General features: G+C 38.6%; 4 protein-coding genes and 1 pseudogene across 4 annotated transcripts; all 5 read left to right on the top strand.

The window, feature by feature from the left end:
* The first annotated feature begins 65 nt into the window (after positions 1-65).
* LOC117637836 lies at positions 66-4,217 on the top strand. Its single transcript, XM_034372907.1, has one exon. The coding sequence runs from the start codon at positions 66-68 to the stop codon at positions 4,215-4,217; it is 4,152 nt and encodes a 1,383-aa protein (XP_034228798.1).
* Positions 4,218-5,077: 860 nt separating this feature from the next.
* Positions 5,078-6,680, top strand: LOC117616529 (peroxidase 29). The gene is made up of 3 exons (XM_034345870.1): positions 5,078-5,504; positions 5,702-6,062; positions 6,195-6,680. Exons 1-3 carry the CDS (start codon positions 5,298-5,300, stop codon positions 6,599-6,601), a joined length of 975 nt encoding a protein of 324 aa, XP_034201761.1. The 5' UTR covers positions 5,078-5,297; the 3' UTR covers positions 6,602-6,680.
* Positions 6,681-8,211: 1,531 nt separating this feature from the next.
* LOC117637753 (GDSL esterase/lipase At4g16230-like) lies at positions 8,212-9,857 on the top strand. The gene is made up of 5 exons (XM_034372793.1): positions 8,212-8,440; positions 8,588-8,718; positions 8,903-9,133; positions 9,261-9,516; positions 9,634-9,857. Exons 1-5 carry the CDS (start codon positions 8,212-8,214, stop codon positions 9,855-9,857), a joined length of 1,071 nt encoding a protein of 356 aa, XP_034228684.1.
* A 7,851-nt stretch (positions 9,858-17,708) lies between these two features.
* Positions 17,709-19,467, top strand: LOC117616289 (annotated as a pseudogene).
* Positions 19,468-21,970: 2,503 nt separating this feature from the next.
* Positions 21,971-23,747, top strand: LOC117616287 (GDSL esterase/lipase At4g16230-like). Its single transcript, XM_034345548.1, has 5 exons — positions 21,971-22,358; positions 22,447-22,577; positions 22,666-22,911; positions 22,996-23,251; positions 23,347-23,747. Exons 1-5 carry the CDS (start codon positions 22,103-22,105, stop codon positions 23,568-23,570), a joined length of 1,113 nt encoding a protein of 370 aa, XP_034201439.1. The 5' UTR covers positions 21,971-22,102; the 3' UTR covers positions 23,571-23,747.
* The last annotated feature ends 165 nt before the right edge of the window (positions 23,748-23,912 follow it).

Here is a 23,912-nt window from a genome sequence, read left to right as displayed (position 1 = left end):
ACAGATGAAGTGGGAGGAGACTCCCAGGGCGGTGGCGGCTGGCCTGAAACAGCCGCACGGGAGCCATGAGTTACCTCCTATGGAACTGTCAGGGCCTAGGGTCTGACCTGACAGTTCGAGCCCTTCATGGGTTCATAAAAAAACACAGACCCTCTGCTGTTTTCTTAATGGAAACAAAAATGCAGAACAGCAGAATTGACCGTCTAAGACGCAGAATGGGCTTCCAAAATGGTTATAATGTCCCCCCAAATGGTTTAGCAGGAGGGCTTAGCCTTTGGTGGGATGAGTCCATAAATGTGGATGTTGCTTTTAGTTCCGAAAACCTGATTGATACTAAGGTGCATGGTCTAAGCGATGGTTCTTACTGTCGTGTGTCTTGGATTTACGGCACGCCTTACAGAGAGCAAAAACCAGCTTTTTGGGGGTGGCTAGGATCCCAACTCTGTGCTACTAATGACCCTTGGCTCTGTGGAGGGGACATGAATGAGTTCATATGGCACTTTGAAAAGGCTGGGGGGGTTGCTGCTTCCCACTCAAGACCCAGACATCTTCTTGAGTTTGCCACGAAGGCTGAGCTTATTGACTTGGGGTTTTGTGGACCGAGTTTTACTTGGAGAGGCACAAGGAACACACACTTTGTGCAAGAAAGAATTGATCGGGGACTAGCAAATGCAGCCTGGCAAACTCGATGGCCAGACACCACGGTTTTACATTGCCCAGTAATTGGTTCTGATCATTGCCCCATTTTTATCTCAACGACTGAAAAAGGGAAGTTTGGGAAAAGACAATTTAAGTTTGAACCCTCATGGGCAGATGATCCAGAATGTAGGGAGGTCATTGAAAGGGCGTGGAGTAGTAGCCTCAGCGGCCCATGGATGTCGCAATGGCAGAAGAATCTGCATACTTGTCGGAACCATCTTACCGATTGGAGTAAAAGGAAATTCAAGAATAACAAAATCGAAATAGACAGTCTGGTGGACCAACTAAACCTCATGCAACACAGCTGGGAGGAAAATACCGAGAATATCTCTCGTATTAAGACCAAGTTGAATGATCTATGGAGAAAAGAAGAATGTTACTGGCAGCAGCGCTCCAGAATCAAATGGCTGCAAAATGGCGACTCCAATACCTCTTACTTTCACCAGGCGACTATCCAAAGAAGGAGACAAAACAAGATCGTGAGAATTAAAGGGGAAAATGGCAACTGGGAACAATCACAGAAGGGAGTTCGCAGGGCTTTTGAGGAGTATTTCAAAGAGCTGTTTACTTCAAGTGGGAGCAGAGATTGGAATTCCATCCTGAATTGTATTGAACCAGTGGTAACTGATGACATGAACAGAGACTTGACCAGGCCAACTACACTCGAGGAGATTAAAGATGCTGCTTTCCAGATGGGGGCCACGAAAGCTCCAGGGCCTGATGGCTTTCATGGGACTTTCTATCACAAATACTGGGGAATTATTCACAATGATATTCAGGGCTTCACTGCTGATTTTTTCACTGGCCAAGCCATCCCCAAGCCTTTGAACTCCACACAAATAGTCCTTATTCCAAAGATTCCTAATCCTGAAGCTGTCTCCCAATTTAGGCCAATTAGCTTGTGCAACTTCTCCTACAAGATCCTCTCCAAAATTCTGGCCAACCGTCTTAAGCCTCACCTACCTAGCATTATCTCCCCAACTCAAAATGCATTTGTTCTTGATCGACAGATCCAGGATAACATCCTGGTAGCCCATGAAGTTTTCCATGCTCTGAAACTCAAGAAATCAAAGAAAAAGTTTGAGATGGGAGTGAAACTCGATATGAATAAGGCTTATGACCGCGTGGAATGGGATTTTCTTGAGAAGGTTATGCAAAAAATGGGGTTTAATACAGGTTGGATTCAGTTAGTCATGAGCTGTGTAACAACGGTAAACTTCACTGTGGTGATCAATGGCCAACGGGGTGGAGCCTTCTCCCCATCCCGGGGTATCCGACAGGGAGACCCAATCTCCCCTTACTTATTTCTTTTTATTAGTGAAGTTTTGTCCCTGCTAATAAAAAATGCTTGTGAGACAGATTTGTTACAAGGTATTAAGCTGAATTCTGGAGGTCCTACCTTATCTCACCTATTATTTGCAGATGATACTCTCATATTCCTGAAAGCCACCACCCAAAATTGTCAGAATATCTCTCGCCTCCTTCAAGCATTTTGCGCTGCGTCTGGACAACAAGTGAGCTTGACCAAGTCCAATGTGGTTTTCAGCTCCAACACCCCTTCCTATGTCCGAGCTTCAATGTGTGCAATCCTAGGCATGCCCGATGTTACTGATGCAGGGAAATACCTGGGTCTTCCCACGTCTTGGGGCAGAGCAAAGAAGGAAGCGTTGGTGTATGTGAAAGATCGAATTCTCCGAAAGGTGCATGGCTGGAATCAGCATTGCCTTTCACAAGCTGGCCGTGAAATCTTAATTAAATCGGTGGCTCTTGCTGTACCAGCTTATCCCATGAATATCTTCAAATTCCCTACCACCCTTTGCAAAGAAATTGATTCTGTTTTGGCGGGCTTCTGGTGGGGGCAGAATGGAGATAATCGAAAGCTCCATTGGATCAACTGGGACACCCTTGGACAACCTAAACATGAGGGGGGAATGGGCTTTCGCAACCTCCACGAGTTCAACTTAGCTCTTCTCGCAAAGCAATGCTGGAGAATTTTGATGGAGCCTCAATCCCTGTGGGTTAAAGTTCTTAAAGGTAGATATTTCCCCAATGTCAGTTTCTTGGAAGCTAAGAAGAGTGGTCGTACTTCGTGGGCTTGGGCAAGCTTGCTTGAGGGCAGGGATATCCTACTTCGTGGTGCTCATTGGCAAGTTATGAACGGGGCACATATTAGATTGTGGGTTGACCGATGGCTGCCAAACTCTCTAAATGATTGTCCTCGCTTTCATTCTACTGAAACTCTTGATCGGAACTTACGAGTGGAAGCTATTATTAACAGGGAGCTCGATGAATGGAACTTGGACCCAATTAGGCATGCCATTTCTGATAGTGATGCCCGTGCAATTACAAGAATCAAGTTCGGTAGCAGCAGACTGCCAGACCGACTGATTTGGCCTATGGAAAGGAATGGTTCTTACTCTGTGCGCTCTGGTTACCATTGGCTTCACAATACTGAATGTAGACGAAGAAATCCACGCCCATCCTCTTCAATGGCGATTGATCCAAGGCTTTGGAAGCAGATTTGGAAAGCGGATGTCCCCCCAAAAATTCGAAACTTCATGTGGCGAGCTCTCAGAAATTGCCTTGCTACATCGGCAAACTTGCACAAAAAGAAAATCGCTAGATCGCCCATGTGTCCGCTCTGTAATGATCACCCGGAAACGGCTGAACACATCCTTCTCCTCTGTCCTTGGGTGGAGCCTGTCTGGTTCGGATGCTCCCTCAACCTTCGTATAAATCATCAGGCGGTGACATCTTTCGGCCAATGGTTAGGGAATGTTATTGAGAAAGGGAAGACCCCACAGGAGCGATCAAGATGCCTAACTGTTATCGCGTACTTCTGCTGGCAGATTTGGAAGGATAGGTGCAAAGCAGTGCTGGAACACATCTCCCCTTCACCAGCCAGAACTACCCACGCTGCCTCTATTGCCATCAATGAATTCCTTGGCTCCCTTGATCATGGCAGACATCAAACTGTGCATCCTACCCTTTCTAATGACAACCAACAACAACTTTGGAACCCCCCTGCCTCTCCCTTTGTCAAAGTCAACGTGGATGCATCATGGAATCCAAACTCAAAGAGGGTTGGCATTGGTATCCTAATTAGGAACACTCATGGAGACTTTATCAAGGGGTCATCCATCCCATCTGTGGCGAACTCTGCTATTGAGGCTGAGGCACAGGCTTGTCTTGAAGGCTGTAAGCTCGCTGCTGAGATGGGTTTTCATCAAGTAACTTTTGAATCTGATTGCAAGGAAATCATCTCTCCTTTGAAGGGCCCCTTATCCAATGGAAGGTGGGAAATCTATCCTATCCTAAGTACTGTTCGAGATGTTTTGAACTGCTTCCAGACCTACGTTTGGACGTGGATTCCTAGAACCGCCAACCAAGCGGCAGATCATTTGGCAATGCTTGCCATTTCGAGGATGAGCCCAGAAGTATGGGTCAACCGACCCCCATCCTCTCTAATGCATATCCTGAACAAAGATGGTTTACCATGCCCCCCAAGGAGTGCTTAATGTTTGCGGTTGTGTGGGCTTCTCGACGTATCCGGTTGTCTTATGACTACGTCTTTTTATTAGTCCTCCTTCCATGCAGCTGTGATGTTTTATTTCTTGTTGTTTCGTTGTGCCTAGCTGCTTTATAGGTTGTGTACTTCTCTTGGCTGTTTGCCTTTTTATGAAATTTCCATATTTCAGACCAAAAAAAAAAAAAAAAAGAATAAATATGGAATAAACATTTAAAATGTGGGGAGGGGTTGGATAAGATCAACCCATCAAAGGCATTGCATATTTGATTTTGACAATGCAAAATGCCAATCAAAGTTTGTGGGAACCACCACCCACCAACCATGGAAAAGCTTAACTTCCTGATATTGACCGACAGATAATTAATAAGTGGGCTCGTTTGCTCGTCGAAGTTTTTCTTGTTTTGTGGCTCGTATGCTTCAATCTTTTTCTTTTCCTAACAAAATCTCGTTTCTGATTTTTTTTCACAATGAAATGGAAATGAGCCTTGAACTTTTGCCTGCTGCATTATTTGGATTCTGGTTGGAATTTTAAGTCCAGTCCACCGCCAGACTCAACTGCTCATTATGAATTAGTCAGACACGTGCTAAGCAACGCCTATATGCTCTCACACATTTTTCTTTTTGTGTTTTTGATGAATTATTTTTGTACATGTATCAAATCGTGATTAGGAAAGGAGGCAAACAGTATCCTTAACATGAAGGATGAACTTCACATTCACCATGGTAAAAGGGAAGGATGTAAATTGTAATTAGGGTAGGGTTTAGTTATAATTACTTACCAACTGGGTTTGTGTAAACAAAATAAAATTTGCAGAACAGAATATTAGTGGCAAACTATAAGTAGAATTCTAGCATTTACTTCACAGGATAAGCTGCCTTACAAGTTCATAATTGCATTACAATTATAAAAGAAAATTGATCCCTCCACTGGAGGTAAATTGGACTGGCATCCTTTAAGTTCACATACTGCTACTGGTGGTGCCAGAGTCCTCTGTTTTCTGGGAGTCATAGCAGCAGCATTGAAGTTCACATAGGATTTTATTTTTAAATACTCCAGCCAATCATCACAATGGATCTGAGAGCTATAGTGGTAGGCATATCTCTGTTTGTGTTCAGCATTGGAGCTGAAGGGCAAGGGCTTTCTTATAATTTCTATGAGAACTCATGCCCACAAGTCGAGGCCATTGTTAGAGCTGCCCTCCAACCTATTTTTCTCACTGATCCCACTGCTCCGGCAGCTCTGTTGAGGCTCATGTTCCATGATTGCCAAGTTCAGGTCTTTTTTTTTATTTCTCTCTCTCTCTCTCTCTCTCTCTCTCTCTCTCTCAGTTTAGGAATTTGAGGCATAGGTTAGTTGAGATATAAGCCCAAACATCGAGGGTGAAGTGCATGGCTTAAAAATAGAAACTCTGCAGTCTATTTTTTATTAGTTATATTTTTTCAATAAATGATGGTTTGATTTTGTAACAACAGGGCTGTGATGCTTCAATTCTTGTGGATCCAAATGAGAACAGTGTGTCATCGGAGATGGCTGCAGGGAAAAACTTTGGTATCAGAAAGAGAGAGTCAATCAACATTCTCAAGTCAATAGTTGAATTAGAATGTCCCCAACAGGTTTCTTGCTCCGACATTCTTGTCTTAACTGCTCGGGAGGCAGTGTCTGCGTCAGGAGGGCCACAGATAAAGGTTCCTTTGGGAAGAAGAGACTCTTCTGTTCCTCCAAGCTATAAGCTTGCAGATTCTTTGCTTCCTTCTGCCACCATCGGAGTTGATGGCATGCTTCAACTATTTGCAAAGAAAGGGATGACAGTCGAAGAATCTGTGGCCATAATGGGTAACAACTACATAAACTTGTTCTATTGGGTTTCTTCAAAACAGTGTGCATTTTTCGAAAAACCAACCCTTTTTGATTAAAATTCTTTTTATGAAACTAACATGTCCAAAAACATATTATTGCAATTTGCAGGCGCGCACACACTAGGGGTGACACATTGTTTGAACATTCTAAATCGTCTAAGCAGACTTGATCAAGGTGGGCGTGTAGAAGGCATGGCGCCCATGTTTGAAGCATTCCTAAGGATAAACTGTCCTCAAGGCTCTTTGACATCAAATGCAAGCTTCGTTCTTAATGACCCTACAACACTTACATTCGACAACCACTACTACAATAATGTAATTAGAGGCCATGGGGTACTTAGAGTTGATGCTGAAATGGTGATGGACCCGCGCACAGCTCTCGCTGTCAAGAGATTTGCTGCCGATCAGGATGGTTTCTTTCAGGCATTTTCTTCTGCCTTTGTCAAGTTCTCTAGCTCTGGTGTCCTGAGTGGGAATCAAGGTGTTGTTAGAAAGATATGCAATGTATTGGACTGAGAGTCAGAGGTGTTTGTTAATTTAAATTGCAATACCATTGTTGTTACCAAAATTATTCAGTTCATGTTGAATTCGAATCTTCAGTGCTTTCCAAACTTTGGATCAAGAAGATTTACTTTTTATTTTTCAATACATACATACATTTATTTCTTTTCGGCTCGTTTCATGTTCAAATCATCTGTTTTGTTCTGATTAAAATACGATCCATTAAGCCTATGAGCAATAAAAGCCCAACAAAACATGCTTAAACACAAGAACACAACCCCGAAACTCAATAGCAAGGGCCACACACCGAAAATTATACAAAGCAAAACTAAAATTTGTGTAGCAACCTAAACCCAGCATTTCCTAACTAAAGCCAGACTAATTTCCTGAAAAAGAAAAGGAAAACTAAAGAGATACGGTACGGATGGTGGCTTAACTTAATTTTATGTCTCTCCCTAATCCTGTAATGAGACTCGAGCGTTGATGTATTGAATAGTCATGTAGTTTGCAACAAATGCGAAACTTAAACCCAAGCTATGACTTTTGAAGAATTTCAAGAGAATGTTGGAATTATAATGTCACATTTCGTGTAGAATGAGGTTTTTGGTTCATAAGAGAAGATAGACCAAAGAAGAAAATGATGAACATAAACAAAAATCATAAAGGTGAGTTGGGCCTAAAAGATTTATATTGACGTAGAGCTACTTGAGACATTAGATTAATTAAAGGATGAGGGTAGCCTAAATTCATGAAAATGCAGACAACCTAAATACTCATAATCCTGAAGATGCCCTACTTTGTAGAGTAATTTATATTAAACCTCATTTCTTGCATTGATTTTATATATAAACACTGACCTATAAATTGAAGAAAAAAACCCAACAAGGATCAGATGTACCAATTTTTAATTTGAATGATGTGTGAAATACCATTATTATCTTTGCATTATGATTTTTAAAAAGGAAAAAAAAAAAAAAAAAAGGCCTTTCATGGAGTGTTGTTTTTAGGTTTCTAAAGGCTTGTATTGTATATTTGGTCATTTTGAAAAGTCAAATGGATTTTTTTTTCTATATTTTGGGCCCTATTTATATGGGCTTATTTGCGGAATACCCTAATTTGTCTTCTCCTATCTTGTTTGTGTTGATTAAAAAATTTGAAGTAGACCAAGAGGTACGTAGTCTATACCTATACAGAAGGAGTAAATTTCATGACATTAGGCATAAGCCAAAAGCGATGAACACCCAATTCCTAGTCAAAGCCGAACTGAAAGATGAGTGAAATCCCCAAATATGGGTTCTGCTGCCTCCTTCCTTCTTTCCTTTGAACCTAGCTATGAAACTTGGCTCAGAAATCAGAGTACCATTGGCTGTATTGACATTAAAGTCTGACCTTATGGCTTCTGCTAATGGTCACGCAATTTTATTGAAGTCAATCTAAAGGTAATAATGGAGGCAAAAATAACAAATGGAACTGTGTGGCCGGCAGAGAGTTAGGCACAAATTTAATCAATATGAAGAAAGAGGGAATTTCATAGACCAAGTTAGGCATATATATATATACATACACACATATATATAACCAACCCTCTTATGAAAAAGAAAGAAAGGTTATCATTATTTCATGAAATGGGGATTATATTCCAAATTCTTGTAGTCTACTTCTTCTTGTTGGTTAGCTGCTCAGCCAACAAAAGTGTTCCTGCTTTTTTCACTTTTGGCGATTCCTTGGTTGATGTGGGGAACAACAACAACCTTCTAACTCAAGCTAAGGCAAATTTTTACCCTCATGGAATTGATTTTGGGAATAACCCAAGAGGACGATTTTCAAATGGGAGAACAACTTTTGACATTCTTCGTAAGATACGTTTTGATGATATTCATACGACAAGTCTTTCAATTCTGGCAAATTAGTATTACAATTTATATATGTACACTATTTTTGCAACAATGTAGAGATATGTGCTTAAATTAACTTCACTACTTTCTCATTTTGTTATGACAGAACAGGAATTGGGTTTCGCACAATTTACTCCTCCTTACTTGGCACCAACTACCGTTGGAGACGCACTTCTGCAGGGTGTCAATTATGCTTCCTCTGGCTCTGGAATTTTCAATTATACTGGATATTTCTTTGTAAGTTTTTGGATTTAAGGAAGTTAGCTAGTCTAATTCAGAACTAAACGAGTTGTATTATGCGTTCAAATTAGCTTCCTGATGCTATGAGAAAGCTAATTTTAACTTATAATACATACCATACCATGGTGTGCAATTTACTTTTATTAATTGTAAGTCAGAATATTATGTACATATATAATAGGGTGAACGAATCAATTTTGACACGCAAATAAGTAACCATGGAAGAACCGTGCTTGCTATCATGTCGAGGATTGGCATTCCTGCAGCTCAGAAATTGTTGAGAAGAGCCATTTATGGGGTTGTAATTGGCTCTAACGATATAATGTTCAGGGAGTTTACACCCATGGCCATGTCCATGTCCGAAGAAGCTTATTTGGATTTCCTGATTTCAAGACTCAAATTAGCACTCACTGTAAGTAAAATTCCTTAATAATTTAGACTATTGACTCATGTAAACTAATCACATTAATCTTAATTAGTAGTAGTTTTGTACAGATAAATTTGACGATTTTTTTTATAATTTTGTTCCTTCTTTGCAGACACTCTACAACTTGAATGCTAGAAAGATCACCATCTCCAACGCTGGACCTAGTGGGTGTATTCCATATGAGAAAGAAATACATCCAGTTCCAAAGGGAAGTTGTGTTCGTCTGATAAATCGTATGGCTCAAACATATAACGACAAGTTGAAGGGCATGCTTGCCGAGCTTAACAAAGATCTTCTAGGGGCAAAGTTTATTTACGTAGATATTTACCAAATATTACTAGATCTCACAAAAAATTATGTGTCATATGGTGCGTGTATATTCTATCTTTTGCGGCATTTATTTGTTTATTTATCATGTAATAACTAATATCACAATATTAACCTCTGCTGCTGCTGTTGTTGTTGTTGTGTTTCACTGTATGCAGGCTTTGAGAATGCAACTTCTGCATGCTGCTCGTTTGCCGTGACCCCAGTGGGACTGGTGCCATGCAATCCTTTATCTAAAATTTGTCCCGACAGATCCAAGTATATATTCTGGGATGCGTTTCACTTAACAGACGCTGCCAATGTTATTGCAACAAGGCATATGATGGATGGTGGCTTAAATTATGTATCACCTATGAATTTTAGGCAACTTGTTCAGTCTTGAGCTAGCATAGCAGTCCCTGAATAAACTGCAATGAGACGCCCATGTTTGTTTTTCAAAAAATCATGATGGTTCTGTGATGAAATAGATTTTGGAACCAAATCCAAGCTATTTCACATTTCAATGTCATTATTTGAAGTTTATGTAAGTTTTTCACTAATAACCTCAAGAACATTCAAACCTCATCCTAAGTTCAAAACGTACTCTTCATAAACATGGCATTAGAACATTATGGGAATTATAATAAGAATGTAAGTATCTTATGCTCTGCAAGGGGCTTGTAGCTCAAGAGCATTTATCCATGCACTTGAGATCCTAGTTTCGATTCTCCCCTTCCCCAATATCGCTTGTATGAAAAAGAAAAAGAAAATAATTTTATGCTCTCTACTCAATCAACCAGTGATATACTATCGGTTTCTGACTTCTAATTTTAAGTCAAATTTACATTTAGGGCATTTGGTTGGACTTTTTTTATGTATTTATTTTCTGGTTGAATGGAGGGCTACCGCCCAAACAAAAACGAATTTAGCAACAACCAGTCTAGGTCTAGTACGACCATCTTTATCATCATAGAGGCTGCTCAAGTAACTGATGAACACTCAGCTGGCTATCCAGACTCAATTTAGGCCGAGTACCATTTCGTTCGATTGTTTCAAAGAAGAGTAATTTACTAGATAGACAGGGACTTTGCAAATTGCAAGTAAAGGATTGCAAGAAATAAAACAAGTAAAAAAATTGAGATTTAAAGGAAAAAAATTTACTCCTAATAGTAAAAATTTGTTGAGATTAAAAGGTGCAATCGATTGGTAGGTGTGGAGACGCTAAACTAGTTGAGAAATATGTATGCTGTCATGATCCGTTAGACAAAAGTTTAAAAATTTTTTTTTATTGAGAAATTCTATGATTGCATTCATAATTCAGCCAAAAAAACTACTAATCACAAAGGGCCAATGCAAACTAGCCACAAAAGGGCCATTACAATAACGGAGCGGTCTAATATCAAAATTAAGACAATCTGGTATGTCTCAATTAACGATCAGACAGGATCGAAGAAACTCTGGCATAGATATCCCAACTAAGATTGCAAACTTAGAATAATAAAAAAGAGATAAAGCTTGAAAAAATCAAGCCATAACAATACAAATAAAACTCTCACAAAGGAGAGATGAAAAACTCTCACAAAAGGAGAGGTGAAAACTACCCAGAGAACTCAAAGAATCTCTGCAACTTATTCCAAACATAAAGAAATTGCAAAAAAGATGGTGGTGGAGATCCGATGCCGAAATGCAGGTAAAGATCCGACGCTGAGCCGTAGCCGCCTCTAATGGTTTGATGAAAATCATAACAAAACTAAGACAAATAGGGAAAACCATTTGTCTCTGAAAATGAGGGAAGAGGTGAAAGGAGGAAGAGAAGAGGGGAGAGGGGGGAAGAACAATGGCTTCCTCCCCCCTCAAAGTGAAAAAGGCTCTAAGATGACAAAAATTTAATAATGTGATTAAACTGTATGGTCTTTGTTTAAAAAATGTGATTATATATGTATATATATATATTTTTTTAACAAAAACCATACAGAACCTTAACATTAAATTTTTTTTTTTTATGATAACATTTAATTTAATTTAGGAGACAATAGGTGGTCTGAAAGGCAGTAAATTCCACGCAGAACCTTGGGTTCAGGCCACACAGCTAAGAAATCCAATTCCTACCTAAATACAACATAAAGAGAGTGTATTAAGCTCTTAAATGGGTTCTCCAATCCCTCTTTTCTTTGGCACCTAACAAACTTAGCTCAGAAATAATGGCGTTCCAATATCACTGCGGCCGGCCTAGAGGAACAAATCCAACTGTGGCCTGTGGCCGGCCTAGAGAGAGTTAGGCACAAATTCAATGGTGAATTGAGAGGGAATTTCACAGACCAGTTAGGCACAAGTATTCCCATAGATATCAAAAGTTGTATATAAACAACCCCCCTTATCAAAAGTTATTTCTATCTTAAAATTAATGGGGATAAATATTATATTCCAAAATTTTGTAGTCTACTCGTTTTTGTTGGTTACTCAGCCCAAAATAATGTTCCTGCTGTTTTCACTTTTGGCGATTCCTTGGTTGATGTGGGGAACAACAACCACCTTCGAACTATAGCTAAGGCAAATTTTTACCCTCATGGAATTGATTTTGGGAATAACCCAACAGGAAGATTCTCAAATGGGAGAACAGTTGTTGACATTATTCGTACGCAGTGTTTTCAAAGGCATGCCTTCGCGCTCGTCGGAGCGCGCGTCGGAGCGAGGCGGGAGGAAAACGCCCGAGGCGGTCGGCCGTTTCGCGAGTTGCACGTTTAGCGCTGGGAAGGCATGAGAGGCGGGGGAAGGCGTGGCTAGGCGGACCGAGGCGTATCAGATTCGGAAACTTCTGAACTGGAAGAAATTTCAGAATCTGGAAATCTGAAACTGCTCTGCGAGGAAGACGGGGCGAGGAGGAAGATGACCCATTTTTTTTTTTTAAGCGTAATGAAACGACGTCGTTTTGATGGCGTTTATTTTCTTTTTACAAAAGTGTAGCTTTTGTACTTACCCTTTTTTATTTTCTTTTTATTTTCTTTTTATTTTCTTTACCTTTTATGTAATATCTTTCTTTTTTTTCCCCTAACTCCCACCGACAGCTTTTGTTCTTACCTTTTTTTTTTTTTTTTTTTTCTTTCTCTAAATTAATATAATAACACATGGACTTACCTTATATATATATATATATATATATATTGTGTAGTACGTGTAGAAATATGCCCACTGAACCTTATGAAACTGATCTACATGCTTGAGTGCCTATTTCTGTAGAGCCTATTGGTGATCCTAGGACTCAAGAGCGAGGGAATATTCATGTTAGGACTCAAGAGCCTATTGTCCATTCTAGAACTCAAGAGCCTATTGTCCATTCTAGAACTCAGGATCCTATGATTGATGATGATCTTATTCTTGATGATGATGTTCTTCTTTCCTCGTTAGCTTCAAAAAAGAGAAAAGATGGTGAAACCTCAAGTAAGAGGAAAGTCAAAAGCAAGTCCATAAGAGCGATGCTTATGGATGAAGATGATGAGATAGATAAAGATCCTTCAACATTTGATAGTGGGAAATATCCTTTTCATATTGATACAGTTGATCAATATGATAGTGATGCTAGTTTGAATGATATTAGTGTTGAGGAGTGGGATGAGTGAATTATGTTTTTGTTTTGATGTTGAATAAATATTTTATGTTTTGGGATTGATTATTATGTTTTGGGATAGATTATTATGTTTTGAATGACAATTAGTTGTACAATTTAATCGTATTGTATTATTCATAAATTTTTCTTATTAAAATAACTTAATGTTCAAAAGGCTTACGCCTCAATGCTTCAAGGCTTACGCCTCGCATAGCGCTACTAAAAACGCCTCGCCTATACGCCTCGCCTTTGAAAACATTGTTCGTACGTAACGTTTCGATGGATATTCAATCATTCATAATACATATATATATATATATATTTGGGAATTCAATTCTGCCAACTTATAATATATCTCTACTCATTGCAGAAACGTATTAATCTGAGTATGGAAGCGAAGTTTTACAATTTTCTTATTTTCTGTCGACAGACCACCATTGCCTCTCGTTGGGGTGTAAACTACTGATGGTTTGCCTTGTCCACCTCATGTTGCATCTGCTGTTTAGTTTTAATTCCTATTAGTAGCTAGTTTGCTGGGTAGGGACTGTTGTTCTAGGCTCCGTTGGAATCTAGCTATGTCTGACCCTGCTTTTGTTATTTGTTCTTGTTTCTGTTGGCTCCTCGTGGCTTTAGCCTTCTGTTTGTATCTGTTAAAATTGAAGGGGAAACAAAGTGATTTTATTAGATTGGAGGAGAATATTAAATTACTTGGTGTAGGCTAATTGGCATTCTACACTTAGCATATTGGCTTATTGGCCACCACACTTGATTTAGAATAGTTTGGGCTATTTGGCCCTTACACTTTGATTAGTTTGGGCTATTTGGCCCTTACATTTTGATTGGTGAGCTTATTGGCTCTCAACATAGTTTGATTTGAGTAACTCTTGGCTCCCTAATAGTTTGGGAGTTGATTGGTTCTACTCCCACATAGATTGGGAGTTCTATTAGTTGACTCCACATTTCATTGTGGTTGCATGCCTATTTATAGGCTCCTTTGCCGACATGCACAGCCACCAACTTGGGCTTCTTCATTTCTTAGCCATACATGTGTCTTGTACTAGAATGTTCTTCAAACTTCAATTGCTTTATTCCACCGCTTTGAGCATTTAGCTTGTTCTAGAATATTCTTGTATTGTCACCTCTATCTTTTAAAGTCTTGACTTTTCTAGAATTGTATAGAATGCAAATGAGCATTATTTTTTTCAACAGTATCTCTATTCCCTGTTTTGGGGTTTTTTGAATACAACATGAATTTCAGACCAAAAAAAAAGAACAGGAAATGGGTTTGAAAAAATTTACTCCACCTTACTTGGCTCCAACTGCTGTTGGAGACAATCTTCTACAAGGTGTCAATTATGCTTCCTCTAGCTCTGGAATTTCCAATTTCACTGGATTTCTCTTTGTAAGTTTCCTGCTAAACTAACCTCCTAGAAGTTTTTGGATTTAGGGAAGCTAGCTAGTAGCTAGTTTAACGTGTTCGATGGGGAGTCATCAGACAACCGAAGGGACACACGTAGCGTGGCTTTGAGCTTCGACAGTGCCGGTAGCGAGGATACCAAAGTCGAAGTCATCAGTGAGAGTGTTAGGTCAGTGCCCACATTCGGCAAAGGGAAGGGGCTTATGACGGGACAAGCAGTACCGTTGGCCGCAGTGCCGTACTGCGTCCAAAGTGCCAGCGCAAGCCAATATTGCGAGTTCCTGATGAGGGACACTCGAGCACCAGACCATCATGTTAGTTATCAATCAGAAACCTCCTCTCGCTGCTCGTGGAACTGGAGGCCGAACTAGTACCCAAGCGCGGGCAAACTTCCGATCAGCCGAAGGCTGTTTTTGCCGTCAAAGATGAAAAGGGCCCTACCGAGCCCATTATCATTGCTTGCCCATCAAAGACGGTTCAATTCGCGAACCATATGATCCTCGGTTCGCAAATGGAACTGTCGGAGATAGAGGAGCTTCCGAATAATGGCTTACGGAGTTTGTGAACTATTGTGGTTTAGAAGACTATTGACTGAATTGGGTTTCAAGCTAGGAAAGCCAATTGAGTTACATTGTGATAACAAATCAGCCATTGACATTGCCCATAATCTAGTTCAACATGATCAAAACCAAACATGTTGAAGTGGATGGACATTTTATCAAAGAGAAGATTGAGAAGAAGATCATCTGCTTACCATTCGTAAAATCAGAAGATCAACTGGTAGATATCTTAACAAAAGTTGTTTGTGGAAGAGTATTTCATGACTCACTTACCAAGTTGGGCATTTGTGACATATATGCACCAACTTGAGGAGGAATGTTGACGTGAATCTCCTAATTAATCAAGGAGATTTATTTCCTTGATTAAGGGATTTACTTTCCTATTTTTTATATAATTGATAAATCATTGTACAATTAGGAGATACTTTCCTAATTATTTACTGTATCTAATTCCTTGTAAAGCCCACATGTAAACTCTTATATATATATCTCCTTATGGAGAAGAATAAAGTTAACCTAATACATTCAAACCATATTCATATTTTAGCAGTTGCCACTACCAATAAATGTGTTTCATTCAACAACGACTGTCAATCATGTATTTAGTACCAAATTAAAAAGGACCTCCAACAGGTAGAGATTTCATTGTCACTAATATACATTTAGTACCATTAATTATTTGGTTTAGTAACACTCGTTCTTCAATTTGTTGGAGGAGCTCCTCAATCTCAGAGACAATAAACATTGAATAACATAAATGAACTAATATTTTTAAATATTGAAATAGTTCTCAACTAATGCCATGATCGGGGAAAACTTATGTATTATGTTATTATGTTATTCAATAATTGATTGGCTTCAATTTGTTGGAGGAGCTCCTCAATTCCTGACTTCTCATGCGTTTACTAATACATAAGGAAAAAAACTTATGTCTATTCCACATTAAAGTCCATTATTGAATACCCTCAAAATCGGGAATGGAATCAACTAGGGGGACTAGTTGATATGATTCTCATACCTTGATTACCCTATCTAAGTTCCCCAATTCATGACTTCTCCCATCCCTAATAAGTAAACATGCCACCAAGCATGTGATAAAAAATTGTTTATCCTTTCCTTTTAAGGACTTACAAATTCAAAGCAAGGTTTGTTAAGAAATGTACATTCTAATGAGGTGGAATGAATTAAGGTATGAAGTCCAATTCCTCCCTAAATACGACGTAAAGCGGAGTGAATTAAGCTCTTGAATGGGTTCTCCGATCCTTCTTTTTCTTGGAACCTATGAAACTTGGGAGCATTTTTGCTCACCACTTTAACCAAAAGTATAGCTTTACCACCATCTTAAAAACTTGACACACGTCTATAAGTCTAACTATAGTTAACCTTTTGTTTTATATATTTTTTTATAACATTATTATGACAGATAAAAAAAATAATAGTTCTTTAATAAAATTAAAAATTTAAAACTAATTATTAAAAAAACAAAAACAAAAACCCAACAACGAGCACCTACCTCCCCTCCCTATGCGAGGCCACCTTTCCGCCCTATGTAAACATTCATTTTATTTCTTTTCAAGGCTCTGACGAATCTAAAACTTATGCTCAGCTCTACCCTCTATCTCCAAGTAACCTCAATAAAATTACCTCCTGATTATGGAGCAGACATCCACCAACAGAATGGGTTCACAGAGACCTAATTACCAAAATAAAATTTCAATTTTGATGCTTTAATAAAGGTTCAACCAACCACTAACTAATTAGATATTTTGCAGAGATTTGAATTTGCTCAATAACCAGTTAGGTATTTTACAGAGATATGAATTCACTCAATCTCTGCAAAACCCAACAAAAGCCAATGGCTTTGTCCAATACAATCATGTGGGTCTCTGCAAAACCTCCATTTTCTATCTCCAAAATCCTAAAACCCTTTTGCCCCAAATCTCACGCCCAAGTCTGGGTGAACTCCGAGTCCAAATTTATTCTATAAAGAGTACCCAGAAAATCACCGAATCCATGAAGCTCGTTGAGTCTGCCAGGGTTTGAAGATCCCAAGAAGCAGTCATCAATGACCAACCTTTTGCCGAGACCGTCGTGGAGGTCCTATATGACATCAATGAGAGGAAAGGGGGTTTTCGGCGGCAAGAAGGAAAGGGGGTTGCCACCGGTGGGGGTGGGTGGAGTGGCTGAATAGGTTGGTTTGGTGGGTGGCGGGTTTATTTATTTATTTATTTATAATAATTATGTTTTATTTTAAATTTTATTAAAAGCATAGTTATGTTTTTCTCTCTCATAATAATGTCATAAGAAAATAAAAAACAAAATGTTAACTATAGTTAGACTTATAGACATATGTTAAGTTTTTACGGGGGTGGTGAGGCTACACCTTGAGTTAAAATAGTGAGCAAAAATGCTCCCATGAAACTTAGCTTAGACATAATGGCATTCCAATATCACCGGCAATGTGGATCATAATAGAGGCAAACATAACAAATCCAACTGTGGCCTGCCGGTCTAGAGAGAGTTAGGCACAAATTCAACCAATATATACTAAGAGGGAATTTCATAGACCAGTTAGGCACAAAGTTTCCCACAGATACGGAAAGTTGTATATAAGGATAACAACCCCCTTGTAAAAAAGAAAGAAAGGTTATTATTATTTCTATCTTAAAATTAATGGGGATAATTATATTCCAAATTTTTGTAGTTTACTTGTTTTTGTTGGTTAGCTGCTCAACCCAAAATAATGTTCCTGCTGTTTTCACTTTTGGCGATTCCTTGGTTGATGTGGGGAAACAACCACCACCTTCGAACCGTAGCTAGGGCAAATTTTCTCCCTCATGGACTTGATTTTGGGAATAACCCAACAGGACGATTTTCCAATGGGAGAATAGTTGTTGACATTATTCGTAAGTAACGTTTCGATGGACATTCAATCATTCATAAGACTACGTATATACATATACATATATAGCTGCCTCTTTCTCTTTGGGAATTCAAGTCTGCCAACTTAATATATATATACTGTTTGCAGAAACGTATTCGAGTATGGACGCAAAGTTTTTACAATTTTCTTATTTTCTTATGACAGAACAGGAAATGGGTTTGAAAAATTTTACTCCACCTTACTTGGCTGCAACTGCTGCTGGAGACAATCTTCTACAAGGTGTCAATTATGCTTCCTCTGGCTCTGGAATTTCCAATTTCACTGGATTTCTCTTTGTAAGTTTTCTGCTAAACTAACCTCCTTTGGATTTAGGGAAGCTAGCTAGTCTTAATTCCAAACTTCTAATGAACTTCATATGCAAAACTTTCCGGTCGTTAGCTATTTTCTTTTTGGAATGCTAATTAATGACATATATCTATCTGCAATGCATGCATCATGCATGAGTCTGAAGAATTACGTATTTATATGTATGTCTATGTAGGGTGATCGAATCAATTTCGACACGCAAATCAGTAACCATGGGAAAACTGCGCAAGCTATCATGTCGAGGATTGGCATTCCAGCAGCTCAGAAATTATTGAGAAAAGCAATTTATGTGGTTGTAATTGGCTCTAACGACATAATGTTCAAGGAGTTTGAACCCATGGCTATGTCAGAAGAAGATTATATGGATTTCTTGATTTCAAGACTCAAATCAGCACTTACGGTTAAATTTCCTTCTTTAAGACTTACATATGTTGGCTGCAATAAAAAAGTTAGAACCACACACACTAAGAAAATTCCTTTGCAGACACTCTACAACTTGGATGCTAGAAAGATTATGGTGAGCAACGTTGCACTTGTTGGGTGTATCCCATTTGAGAAAGACATACATCCAGTTGAGAAGGGAAGTTGTGCTCGTATGCTAAATAAGATGGCCCATATATACAACAAGAAGTTGAAGGGCATGCTTGCAGAGCTTAACATAGAGCTTCAAAGGGCAAAATTTGTTTATGCAGATATTTATCGAATATTGCAAGATCTCACCCAAAATTATGCTTCATATGGACTGTATATTCTATGATTTGCAGTTAGTCATGTAACAACTACAATATTAGTAACCTCTGTTTTGTTTGATAGGATTTAAGGTTGCAACTTCTGCATGCTGCACGTTTGCCGGGAGCCGAGGGGGACTGGTACCCTGCAATCCTTTATCTAAAGTTTGTCCCAACAGATCAAAGTATGTATTCTGGGATCCATTTCACTTGACGGATGCTGCTTGTGTTGTTGCAACGAGGCATGTTATGGATGGCGACTTAACTTATATGTCACCTATGAATTTGAGACAGCTTGTGCAATCTTGAGCTAGCAATCTATGAACCTGAAATGAGCTGAATATAATGTAGGACGACCCTGTTTGTAATTCAAAAAAAACAAGATGGTTCATTGATGAAATAAATTATGGAATCCAAGCTGCATGTGAGTGGGTTTTGAAGAATTTCAAGCCTTCTTGCGCTGTGTCATCTAGGCCCAGGATGATTAATTCCAGTGTAGCTCTGTTTTGTTGGTCTTCCACCCTCTTTGGTAGCACCTCCGAAATAATTATTGGTTCTCAGTCTTTAAACCTATATATCAAACTTTGCTATGAATATTTAATGGCATTTCTAAAGGAAGTTGAGGTTCCACTCCAAAACTAATTGACAATTGAGGAAGTAACTCAATATCTTGTAAGCCCTTGTTAGGTTTCTCAACTTTCCAATGTGAGACATTTTTACCTTCAATCCGTTCTGATATATACCATGAAAGAAGTTGAAGTTCCACCCCAAAATCAATTGGCAATGAGCGGAGTAACCCAACTCCTTATAAGCCTTTCCATGCCATTTACTGAATAATTAAAGTTCAAAATTTACTGAATAATTAAAGTTCAAAATCTGATCTTCTGCTTGTGGTGGTCCCGCAAATTTAATTAAGTTAATCTAGCTAATAGGTACTGAAAACATGTGTTAGAACTTAGAATATGGAACAAATCGAGCTGTTCCTGGCATAGAGATTTAGGCCACAAGTTTCCTATAGATTTAAAAAGTTTAATATATTACATAAGGCCTCCTACCAAAAAGAAAAGAAAAGAAAAGAAAAAGGTTGTTAATTATGCTTCCTGTGCCGCTGGAATTTTCAATTCCAGTGGCTTTATCTTAATTTGTAAGTGTTTTGTGCTAAGGAAGATTTCTCCTCATGAAGTTTCTTGTTTATTTGTTTCCTTTTTAAAATCCCATGAAGTTCCATTTATAAGCCAAAATTATGTGAATAATCGAATCAATTTTGACATGCAATTCAGTAATCATGGGACAACTGTCGAGGATTGGCATTCCTGCAGCTCAGAAATTGTTGAGAAAAGCAATTTATGCAGTTGTAATTGGCTCTAACGATATAATGTTTAGGGGGATATTATCACCCTGGGCTATGTCAGATGAAGCTTTTTTCGACTTTAATTTCAAGACTCAAATTAGCACTTGAGGTCAAACTCAATTAACTACAGTACAAACATATTATTTGTGCAGCTAGCACATCCGTTCCTTTGTTACATGACGAGTTTTGTATCGGTATGTTTTGTTATTCATATATTATCGATAATAATATCAAAGTTTTATTAATATTATATTGACAGTTCGTCTTTTAATAAAGAATAAATGTCTTGTCCATAAAACATATATGTATTTATGTATGGGAAGAAACACATTAATATCTTTAGTACTTTAATCCTTTTCCACATATTTGACCATTTTCATGAGATAAATTATATGGAACCTAATCCAAGCTGCATGTGTGAGTGGGTTTTGAAGAATTTCAAGACTTTCTTCTGTGGAACTTAAGACCACCTTATTAGGCGCAAGCCTCTTGCAGCGATAAAGGCTAGCTGAATGGTTTTTCCTTGTTGCCTGTCGTGCACGCAAGAACAAAAAGATTTAGTGCTCTAGCTGTAAGTTTTGGTTGGGGTTGCTATTTGAGGAATTAGAAATTATAAGCAGAATGGTTTACTCTACTGCGTTAAATTTCGTCCATACGATAGGTTACTTACTGGTTTCAAATTTGTACAGGCCTCCTCAGGCCTTTAGGTTCGTTGGTAGTTGAAGAAAGAAAGAAAAGACGTCCTAGTCTTTTTACTTTTCATGCAGTGCACGGAATCTACATTTGGGTTGCAACTGTTAGCCACTTGAATCTGCTTCTTTTGGCCACTTGAAACTCTAAACCAGATTTCTCCTCACGTGGGGTTGTCGCTGAATTTGCAGGGCAATCAATGTTGTATACTTCACCTTATGCCATGCTTTGAAAATTTTACAAACAAAGGTGCTCCATGCATAAAAACTTAAAAAGGGTATGTTTTATTACCCTAAACTCTTCTCCTACTTAAAGTCTTAATCATCATGATCACAATATCAAAACTGGGTTAATCTTCTTGGGTAATTTTCTGGTGAAGAAAACAGCTGGTGATCAAAGTACTCGAACTTAGTGTTAAAGTTTTGAGAGTGTTTGCTAGTATTCTAGATGATTTATCAGAGAGAGGAGTGAGAGGAATAATAGAAGGAGAGAAAATCTGTAAAAACTGCTATGCTTACTTTCTAAGTCAGAGACCAAGGATATGTATATTCTGTTTTCTCTATTCAATCACGCACACACACAAAGCATGAAGTACATGACCGTTAGCCTTAGCTGGATGCACACACATAATATTGCATCTCAGCCGTACACTTGTCATTTTCTAAGACAAAGTGAATACACAATGAAATACTAGGCTAATTAACACTGAGCTCAAATTAGCTCAATGCTTATACACTAACACTTAGCAGCGCCTGAAACTAATCCCTCTCACTAATGCTGTTTATACTCTGATTATCTAAATGGAAGATAGGAATGGGCAAAAAGTACCGTTATATGTTGCTTTCCTACACCAAATTCAAAGTTTTTATTTGATAAATCAGAAACATCTCACTTCTAGCTAGGCGCTGCTGTTTTTTTAAGATTTGTCACATTCTTTCAAATCTGAATAGCTGTTGTTGCCTCCTTACGGCTGTGAAATAAAGTGGCCAAGTAATATTAACAAGGTCTGATCTGATATTCTGCATTGTTTCCTTACATTCTTTTTGTAATGGGTGGCCTATCAGATAGAGCAACCATTAGCCTTGGCCTTGTTTTCCAAATATCAACAATTTCTTTTGTACTTTGGAAAATATGCTTGGCACAAGATGTTCCTGCCAATTTTGTGTTTGGGGATTCTCTGGTTGATGTGGGAAACAACAACTACATTGTGTCACTCTCCAAGGCCAACTATGTCCCCAATGGAATTGATTTCGGAAAGCCAACGGGACGATACACAAATGGGAGAACAATTGTTGACATTATAGGCAAGTTCTTCATTTTCCCAACTGAATGCTTCTTCTTCTTTCACAGATTCAACAAACAAAGATGGCTGATTAATTTTAGCCTCAACAGGTCAGCAGCTGGGTTTTAAAGTTTTTCCTCCTCCTTACTTGTCTCCCTCAACAACTGGACCTCGAATTCTGCAGGGTGTCAATTATGCTTCAGGTGGAGGTGGAATTCTTAATGACACAGGAAAAATATTTGTAAGCTTACAAATGGAGCTTTGATACTTCAAATAAATTGATACTATTGTGTGCCTTGATGTGATGAAAAATCTCATGTGATCGTTAGGTGGGTCGAATAAACTTGGATGCACAGATAGATAACTTTGCTAATACCAGGCAAGACATTGTCTCCAGGATTGGCCTTCCTGCAGCTTTGAAGCTATTCAGCAGGGCTCTCTTCTCTGTAACAATGGGTTCCAACGATTTCATCAACAACTACTTGGCGCCGGTTATCTCAATTCCTGAGCAGAAGTTGATATCTCCAGAAGTGTTTGTGGCCATTTTGATTTCAAGATACAGGCTGCAACTTACAGTTAATGTTCTTTTTTTTGTCTCTCTATTTTTTCTTCTTTGTATGTTGTGATTGTTCTTATGAGCAAATCCATGATGCTTGCAGAGGCTGTACAATTTGGGTGCAAGGAAAATTATTGTGACAAATGTAGGACCTACTGGGTGCATACCTTTCGAGAGGGAAACAACTCTAGCTGCAGGAGATTTCTGCGTCGAAAAACCGAATCGGTTAGCACGATTGTTCAACATCCAGTTGAAGAGCCTTGTGAAGGAGCTTAGCACCAATCTTGAGGGGTCCAAATTTGTTTATGCAGATGTTTATCGTATCGTAGATGACATTATCCAGAACCACATATCATATGGTGAGATTTAAATTTAATTCATTCTAGCTATATGAGTTGATCTTAGAATTGTAATTAAAATGAAAGTGATTATGTTTATGTTTTGTTAACTGCAGGTTTTGAAAATGCAAATTCTGCATGCTGCTATGTTGCTGGGCGGTTTGGGGGTTTGATTCCATGCGGTCCTCCATCCAAAGTTTGTAGGGACAGATCCAAGTATATATTCTGGGACCCCTACCATCCATCCGATGCTGCTAACGTGATCATAGCAAGGCGTCTCTTGTATGGTGACACTAATGATATTTCACCAATGAATGTTGTGCAACTTAATCAATCTTAATCTTGTAAGGCATGCCCAGAAGAGCCTGCTAATTATTGATTAGTGGTAGTGTAATAAGCTTTCATTATGCCTTTATTTAACCAAAAACCATTCAAGGCTTTGGAATTTCATTACAGCCTTTTTTCATTTAGTAACTTCAACAAATAAACAAGGTGTTGAGTCCTCAACTAGCTATTAGTCCAGTATTACTTCTCTTCCCAATGTTAAAAGAGATCACGAGTTCAAATTTCCTCTTTTCTTGTAACCTTTAAAATCTGTGGCATGTCAATCACGTCCACTATTAGTTTGAATTATTATTTTTTCAACACAAATGATAGTCTAAACTACAAGAGAGAAGAGAGT

This window comes from Prunus dulcis, chromosome 1, assembly GCF_902201215.1.
Source record: "Prunus dulcis chromosome 1, ALMONDv2, whole genome shotgun sequence".
Lineage (NCBI taxonomy): Eukaryota > Viridiplantae > Streptophyta > Magnoliopsida > Rosales > Rosaceae > Prunus > Prunus dulcis.
This window is presented reverse-complemented; position numbering and strand designations above follow the sequence as displayed.